We start from the raw sequence: 9,173 nt of genomic DNA, 5'->3' as shown, positions 1-9,173 counted from the left end.
GCAAGGAGGGCTTTGGCGCTTGCGTTCTCTAGCGGTTGGCTTTTGATTAAGACTATATGATGTTACGTGGACGACGCCGTGTGGAATATGTTACAAAATATATAAATAATAAATTCAAATGCTAATGCCTAAAGCAAAATTACCAAGTCATCATTGCAATGATCACAATGATGATATTTTTAGTTCCTATTTCATTCTCTTCTAGAATGTTTTTTTTTTTTTTTTTAATTTGTGAGTACCCTTCTAGAATGTTGGTTTAGACAAAATACCTCCCAAACTACAATGAAGCTCGAATTATTTTGGAATGACATTGTTCAAGAGTAACAAAACACTCTTAATTGAGAATACAAAAGCTCAAAATAATGCATGAAAAAATTGGAGGAATAGTTCTCTAAATTTGTGTGTGTTGGAGATGATTCAAGGGTCATCTAAATAATATAACCCAGATCGATCGGCCATGAATCATATTAGCTCTAACCTCTCTTTGGCCTAATCTACATAATTAGCTATTTACCACGCCACTTACGGTTGACATATTAGACTTTTCAAATGACTAGTTCCCTTGAACTAACATTAAGCGAGGCTCAACTGAAATTTTTGTTTCAAGCTCATTTGTGCTAAAGTTGGATGTGATCAATTAGTCTAGTAGTGATTTTCACAATAATTTAAGGCTCTTTACGTCTCTCGCTCCGATGTGAAGAGTAAAGTATGCTTCATAGCATTGAAAGCACATTGCACGTCGCGAATGGTGTTGCTAGCTTTAGGAGAGTGATGACGGTATCTATAAAGGTGTTGGCTTATCACTTTCATCACTCAATTTATAATTAGAGTGATGACGGTATCTATAGAGGTGTTGGCTTATCACTCTCTAGCCAATGTGGGACTAAAATGAACATCTACATTCCATATACCCATCTTTTCAACTCTACATAAATGTCATAATTCTAAAATACGAATCTTTATAATTAGGGTTTTAAAATGACGTGAGCCATTTTTTAAGTTTTCTAGTGTTTCCTAATCATAATCATTCTACCGACTTGTTTATACTAATTAACCTCTCTTATATTTCAAAACCAAGGTTAGGTTCCCATCCTAAGTGATTTTCATTTTATAAACCTTAACCTCATTCTCTTAGATATCTTATATATCATATATCCCATGTAAGGCCATTATATGCTAAATTTTAAATTGACTTTACATATTCAACTGTTGTTACTCCATTCTTGAATAATTCACGCACATAATTGTGCTTCATTCTAACACCCCTTTTGTTGTTTGTTTCTACTCGTAAGGTTGCTTCACTATTACAATAAATTGTCATAGCATAAAATGACTCTACCAAAAAGTTTTTAAGTCATTCTGCTTCATTGTGGATGCTAAAGCAATAAACTCATATTCCGTTGTAGAGTGAGTTATACATGTTTGTTTCTTTAATACACATTATTAGGTTTTTCTGTAGTTTGATTGATGCACAATAAGAAGAAATATTGAAACTGTTTAGGCTTAAAGGTGTTTAGAAACCTTTCCAAGAACAATGAAAAATAGCCTTGTTGCAAGTTCATTCGAACGAGATTCAAACAAGGCTCTCACATTTTAGTCTTGAGACTTGAAGCACCATCTTGTTCGAACAAGCATCGAACGAAGCTCGATTTGACCATGTAAACGATAAAATTTGAGAGTTGTTATGAAATACAAAATTATAGCTCTTTGAATCAGCTTTCTAATGCCATCAAGCTTTTGTTGTTATTCATCATGCTCCATCCGAGCTAAGCGGACTATTCGTGAGAGACTAGATGGTTAGCATGGATGTATATTGTGCTCATTGATTTTGATACTTTGTTTACATCAATGCATTTTTTATGACTTTTGAGTGAGTAATTTATTTACATGGTTGATGTTTAGATATTCTCATGTTTATTGTTTAATTTTTAAGATCAAGATATGTTCATTCAATTTTTGATATTACATATTCTCTATCTTACTCATTTCCGTCTGTAGGCATTCGGTTTACCGACCAACCAACCCAAACAATGGCTTAGACAGAGGAACAAAGGGCCGGTGGCTATACAAAGAGAGAGAGAGAGAGAGAGAGAGAGAGCAAGAAACTGGCCTCCACTTTCACCAGTAGAACAGGATAAAATTGTAACTATGAAAAGCCTGCTCCTGGAGTGGTTTACTTTACTATATGGTATACCAATAGTATAGGGAAGTTCCAAAGAGAGTAGCCAAGATTTCTTTTAACTTAAACCACGCATAGTATTCAATACAGAGAAAAACAGTCACGGGCCAAATAAACAATACTCATAAGTTACACCAGTCAGCATCAAAATCACACGGAATTACCACATCCTATAGATCCTGCTATAAACATCCTGACAGATATATAATCTTTGCAGGTTATCACAGACAACGTTTTTATTGCAAGGCTAGTATAAACTAGTACTGTAAAAGTAAGGATGAGGTAAAAGATTATTATTTTCATGAACCAAGTAGGAATACCACTAAGTAGTAAGGATTGGGGGCATGTAGTCAGATTTGGTACCCAGAATTCGCGCCTTGGTGTCAGGGAAGAACTCAAATCCAGGTAGCTCTGTGACTTCTCCTTCACTGGCAACCCCAATGGGATATCGCAGCAGGTGACCGGGCAGGTCATGTTCAAGTGTCTCACTTGAATATAGATCCCAATATTTGTCAGCAATCTGGTTCACCTTCCTGATACACTCCTCGCTTTCAGGATGAAGAATAGAATCATCAAGCATGCCAAGGTGCTCATACCACAGAGCCATACGGAATCCATGGACCTGGCCACGTGCTGGCTGCCGGGCTGCCAGATGATTTGGCTGGTAGGCTCCCATTGCTATCTCAGAGTCCCTAGCACCATCCATTGATCGCTGGTTGATGTTGGCAGATCCAACTATTATGTATTCGTCATCAACTGTAAAAAGGCATATTAGCTCAACTCAATGACTTGGGATGAAATATTTTACATTGAGGCAAGAGAAATGTCATCAAAATCGAATAAATCCTTTTGAGATTGAATGGGGTTCAAGTATATAACCAGGACACAGAAGTTCTAAAGTTAGATGGAAAAATTACAAAAAAAAAAAAAAAAAGAAAGAAAGAAAGAAAAGGGTTCAAATAGTGAATGTAGCATATCTTACCAATCATCATCTTGGCATGAACATAGATCATGAAGCGCCTGGCCACCTGGGCTCTAAAATAATCGGTATCAGGTTCTGGTTTTTCTGAAGGTTCATACTCTCCATGCTTCTTTACCTCCCGATTTCCAAGGCAGAAAAATGTTAAATAGTTCCGAGGATCGTCCTCAATACCCTTGGCTTTCAGAGCCTGAATGACATCTTTATACATCATCTCCATCGTCCTCTTTTGCCAATCTAATATTGCCTGAACTGATCCACTCTCCGGCATACCCTCGGGCCACATTGGGACAACGACATAGACAGTGAACCTCTCCCCTGCTTCTATCTTACTAACAATCTTAAGTGAAAGCTCCTTTGGAATCAGATGCAGAGCACCCATATCCTCAGGCTTAATACCATCAGCACTCCAGGCAAAGCAGCTTCCAAGGAAATACTGATTTTCAATATAAATGAAATTCTTCGCACGTCGAATAGCATTAATATATGCATCCTGAATGCTCCGGTCAATGATATTATCCTTGCCACTGACAAGCCCAGCTCTAGCAGCATCTTCAGGTGTCTCTGGGAAGCCAAAAGCAGCCCCACCATCAATGGATCTAAACAACTGCACATTCCATGTCTCATGGTCATCCGGGAACATAACTGGAGATGGGGAAATCATGACATCATCAAGTTCTCTTAGCTGAACAAGGAGATCCTTACCACCTTGCTTTCTCCACCTCTGCTCAAAATTAAATAAGACATCCCAAGCAATGGGTCCTTCAAGCCGGGAGTGGATATCATGCCATGGTTCCCTAGGACCACCTTTTGTGATTGAAGCACCCTCAAAATTTGGCTGATGAAAATCATCATGATGTGCAGTGTCTAATGTTCTGAAAAGTGAATGAAAGGCAGTATCGTATCTCCCATCACAAAGATCAATACCCCCAACAAAACTCACAATTCTCCGCTTTTGTGATCCTTCAGTAGGCAGCTCGCTGTCCACCACCACAATCTTCTGGTGATGGGTGAACATGGTGGAGATCTGTAAATCCTGGACAATGCTTCCACCATCATCGGGATTCCGGGGGCATAAGACACAGTGCACATCAGTATTCTGGAAGTAATGTTCAGTTTCTTCATCATGAGTGGCCATCAATCCGTCCTTTTTCAGTAAACCAACTGAAGTCCTGTCATCCCAAACAAGCATAAGAACCCTGACACCTTCGCTTGCCTTTTTCTTGAGCAGTTCACCAAGGGTGATATCTCCTCCAGGCTTCGGCCTCCTCGAGTCCCTTACCAAGGAAATTCCGGTATAAACAGACCATCCAGTGATATAGATCAAGTGTTTTGCATTAGTGATCGCATCAAAAACATCTTCCCAACATCTGTGGGGCTCGTAGTACGTGCCTCCAGCAAGGGGTATTTTAGGAACAAAATTATCTGGGACGTGAGCATCTTGGTACAGAGAAACCCTACATCCTTGTCTCTGCGGGAAGAAAGTGTATGGCACTCCAGGAAATTTTTGACTTCTGATACCCCGAGACCAAGTACGGTCATTTGTAACATCAAAATATCGTAGTTTCACATGGATCTTAGAATTTCCCTGAATAGGATTTTTGTCTTCATCCAGGATTTCAACCCATTTATCCACTTCTTCCCCACCCAAGACTTCTTGAACAGGTACATAAGCCCTTCCAATTAAGGATGCCCCAATAGGATTATCATCTTTGATAGTGAATATAATGTTTGATGTCATATGGGCACAGTAAATATGAAAAGACTCATACCACCTGGGGTTCTTATACTCGTTTTCTATTATTCTGGTCTTCCCAACTCTAGCCTTTTCTAGATCAATAGTTGCATAGAGTTTAGTAACTCCTTTGCCAAAACCAACAGTTTCTTCAATGTTCTCCATAAGCTACAAAATATCAAATTACCAATGAGATACAAAAAGGAAAAGCAGAAATAATTATAATTATAATCAATAAATTTAAATTAAAAACAAAAATAAACCAATACTTTGGTAATTGAAATGAAATTATAATCTTTCTATAACGATAACAACCTTCAACTGGAACAACCGTACTCCAGCATGCAAGCATCATGTTTCTAAAGAGAAAATAAATAGACAATAGACACAAATGATAAAAATGTTTATATTTAAAGTTTAAAAATGCACCAGGAAATGATTATTCATACAATGCAGATGACGATGATAACTACGACAGAAAGTAGATTGATAAAAGAAACGTTAAGAGTGAATATATGAATATTTGAGGAATAATATGTAATTTCCTAAAATTATAGGGAATAATAAGTACGCCTACTAGAAGAAGGCCAGGCGTCCTAGTGAGATGTCTTCCATTTTGAATTTCTTCAACCTCATTTCATTTCATTCCAAGAAAGAACAAATATAAAAGGAAAATTTTCACAATAAAGCTGCGTTTTATGAAAAGAAGTAATGAAGCAGATAGACTAGAGACTACAAAATCAGTTTCTTATTCTTAGATGCTGAAATTACCATATGCTTTTCAGATAGCATCAAGCTTTTGTTTCTACAATCTTTTTCATGGTTCAAGTAGCACGCTTTGCATGCATATCAAAAGTTCAATTCGAGAGAGATATGACTAAGATGTCAGGACACAAGTTAAAATAAAAGCCTGTTTGAGATTGCATTATGAATGGTAAAAAATACTTTAAATACCTAAAAAAGCCATGCCAAATCAAAAGTTGGCATGTTTGATAAAAAAATTCCAAAAGTGCTTATTTGACTTTTTTACTTAAAAAATTGGCAAAATACACTTTTGGCTTGCCAAAAAACGCCTTTCGACTTAAAAGCTCTATTTCTCAAACACAATCCCAAATATGCTCTAATTTTTTTTTTTTTAAGTGAATAAATGTATAACTCGATTGTTTGCTTCTAGCTACCCCAATAAACAAGTGAGAACCAAATAATGACTTCCAAAGCAATATCACTAAAAAGAAGGGCTGATGATTAATTACAAAACCACAATAAAATTGTTTCCCAAATATGAAAGGAGAAAGTCAGCTTTTGGTAACATATTTCGGTTTCAATTGCAGTTAGGGCTAGACTCAATCAATTGAACATGCAAAAAAGAAAAATTTGCATTTTCCCAACGATGAGAATCAATAGTAGTACATGATTACCAGATAATGCTATCAATGGGAAAAGAACCATTCTAGTTTAGCCAAATTCCGTCTCCATTTTTTTTTTAGCATACAAGATAAAAGATGACATTCTTGTGGGCGTGTAGATATTACAGCCAAGAACTAACATACATTTAAGATAGCCATCTATGCCATGTCAAGGTAGTTCCAAAAGAATTAAAGATCACAAAACTACCCAATCTGATAAGCATTAAGGCCAGTGAAAAGGAGAAGACGAGCTAAAGTGGTAGATAACAAATATAGGACTTTTAGTTGACTTTGTTAATTAAATTGATACTGATGCATGAATATATTGTGAGATTCCCATTATCACAAGGAAACTCAATGAGAAATGGAAAATTAACCCAAGTGAAATATTCGTACTGTACCAGGCCTAGACTCTATTCTTAGGAAAAAGAAAATTTTATTTAGTCATCTTAAAAACTTTTTTATTTTAGTAGTTCCTCCATTCTACAATAGATGTTAGATGATGTGCTGTGCTTTCCTTTTTTCAGTTGGCCGAAGTAAATGAAAGTTACTACAATTTGGAAGTATAATTTAATTTTCCATATTAATCATTAGAAGCCATGTTTTCTCCAAAATTTGAATCACACTTTTCCAGAAAGTTTGAACAAAGTTTTCTTAGTTCATATAAAAGCATTCTAAAAAGAGTGTGCGTTTCGTTAAAATGAAAGTGTGTTATTTGCAAAGTTTTATAGAGACACGCATTAATCTTTTTTAATAAATCTTATCGATCCATTACATAATTTTTTTTTCTCCTTATATTTAAGTATGAATACCAAATGGGTATCAAAATAAATATACAAAAAGATCATGATTCATCCTAAAAAAAAAAGAAACAACACAAATCGGCATAATTGGGTAAGATCCAGAAATATATGAAATTGTTGTGGACAAATAATAAAAATGAAAAGACAAATATACCTTGCGGAAGATCTTAGGGCCACCACCGCCTTTGTGAATGTTGTCCACCTCATAGATCGTAGCGTGAAGCGTCCCATGTAGAAGAATGTGCGCCATTTCTCACCTGCCTCCACCAGAAACCAAAACAGAGAGTAAATTAAACAATCTAAAACAAAATGAACAAAAGAAGAAATGGAAGATCAAACACAAGCATCAGAAATAGAAAGGAAGTGATCGGATCAGAGTGCAGAGGAACCCAAAAGAGTTGACTCCAAAAGGGTGTTCGTTTTAGTCGGATCAAAGACAGTGATCAGTAAATAGTTTCTATTCATCCAAAAAAATAAAAAATACAAGTTCATGACTAAAAGAGAGAGAGATGAACGAACTTGGATTTGGGATTTGGAATTTTGAGAGAGAGATCTGAGAACGTGGAGAGAGCAAAGGGATATGATGGGCTTTTGGTTCCCTCGAGAATAGATACAGCACAGTGATAATAACGTGAAAATGAAGAGAGAGAGAGAGATCTGAGAACGCTGAGAGAGCAAAGGGATATGATGCGCTTTTGGTTCCCTCGAGAATAGATACAGCACAGTGATAATAACGTGAAAATGAAGAGAGAGAGAGAGAGATCCGAGAAAGATGGCAATCAGCTGTTGAATTTTGAGAAAGCTCACGTCTGAGTAAATTGATGGAGTAACAGTGTGAAAGGAAGAGGAGAGGGTATTGCTACGGAGGGCCCGCGGATGAAAAGGCCTTTTGTGCTTTATTTTCCCCTTCGTTTTATCACTTTTTCCCCTTTTCTATTACTGTATTTCTTTTGCATGCTTTGGATTCCTACGCCACATTTGCTCAATTATTAAATACTATATTTTTATTTTATTATCGACTAATAATATTTGCCAAGACACTTTAAATTAATTATTAAATAGACTTTTATTTAATAATAATTAATTTAAGAGTTAGTTGAGAACCCGCCCCCATTAACCTTGTTAGATGAATGTTAGATAGAATTATCGTATTTAGCATTTTTCTTATTAAGTTCACCCGACTTTTTTGAGGTTCTTACTTTAGCTTTTCCTCCAACTACCCATAAAGAAAACAGATACGCATTAGCACAACGGTTTTTATGTTAGTGCACAACAGTTTTTACGTTAGTGCACTCGTCCGTTGCTTGTTTGTTGAGATCTTAAAATCTGGCCAAGCAGCCCATTTTGAGTGTCCACCGGCTTAGGCCCAGATCGGCTCAACAACTTCATTTTAGTCGTTGCAAAAGAATTGTACCATGTTGTGAAGTGCCCAATCGCTCCCCTCAACTAAAGTGGTTCAAACTTTGATTTATCTATACCTTTCTTAGAGAACCCACGTCAAAGATGGTATGGAAATACTAATCTCCTCCTGTTGCAGGAGTAGTTGACATTTTTATGCCACCTGACCCATGATAGAGGAGGGATTATCGGAGGCATCCCTTGTTAGAGCTGATGACATTGATTCATGGACGAACACACATAATTTAGTTGGAGGACAACACGTGGCAAGTCGTAAGAGGGAGGAATGGCCTTCGATTGAAGGAAAAGTGTTTAAAATAGAGAAGGTAAGCACTACATTCAAATGGGTCATTTTCGTCAATAACTTTGGAAGAAGATCTGATTGTTAACTAAATCATCTTTTTTTAATTCAACAATAAAAGGGAGGGATACTGTATTTAAAATAAGATCTCGGTGTTTAACCCTTAAACAAATGGGTTATTTTCGTCGGCACTGGATCCTGGTCCCCTGGATCCCCCACCTCATTCAATTACCGCGGATTTTTTTTATTTTTTTATTTTTGGGCACGCTGTTGGCACATGTGAACGTGTGACAATCTCTACCATTTAAAAAAAAAAAAAATTCTTTTTGTGATTTTACTATTTTATCTTTTACCTTACTAATAATGACTAAG

General features: G+C 36.5%; 1 protein-coding gene across 2 annotated transcripts; it reads right to left on the bottom strand.

The window, feature by feature from the left end:
- Positions 1-2,204: 2,204 nt before the first annotated feature.
- On the bottom strand, positions 2,205-8,002 carry LOC132186299 (phospholipase D alpha 1). Of its 2 annotated transcripts, none has more exons than XM_059600196.1 (4): positions 7,910-8,002; positions 7,257-7,359; positions 3,162-5,061; positions 2,205-2,935 (listed from the first exon to the last, which is right to left on the bottom strand). In XM_059600196.1, exons 2-4 carry the CDS (start codon positions 7,350-7,352, stop codon positions 2,502-2,504), a joined length of 2,430 nt encoding a protein of 809 aa, XP_059456179.1. In that variant the 5' UTR covers positions 7,353-7,359; positions 7,910-8,002; the 3' UTR covers positions 2,205-2,501. The 2 variants fall into 2 exon arrangements, with proteins under 2 accessions (XP_059456179.1, XP_059456177.1); XM_059600194.2 differs by having other exon boundaries at positions 7,622-7,987.
- Positions 8,003-9,173: the final 1,171 nt, after the last annotated feature.

Source organism: Corylus avellana, chromosome 6 (genome assembly GCF_965113065.1).
Source record: "Corylus avellana chromosome 6, dhCorAvel1.hap1.2, whole genome shotgun sequence".
NCBI lineage: Eukaryota > Viridiplantae > Streptophyta > Magnoliopsida > Fagales > Betulaceae > Corylus > Corylus avellana.
Note: the sequence above shows the minus strand (reverse complement) of the source record. Positions and strands in the feature narration are given on the sequence as shown.

Bases quoted from the DNA above. Each gene is read 5' to 3' on its own strand.
- LOC132186299 (XM_059600196.1), bottom strand. From the start codon at position 7,352: ATGGCGCACATTCTTCTACATGGGACGCTTCACGCTACGATCTATGAG. The intron at 5,062-7,256 runs GTATATTTGTCT...GATATTTTGTAG, and splicing joins GCCCTAAGATCTTCCGCAAG to CTTATGGAGAACATTGAAGA. The intron at 2,936-3,161 runs GTAAGATATGCT...GCCTTTTTACAG, and splicing joins TCATGCCAAGATGATGATTG to TTGATGACGAATACATAATA.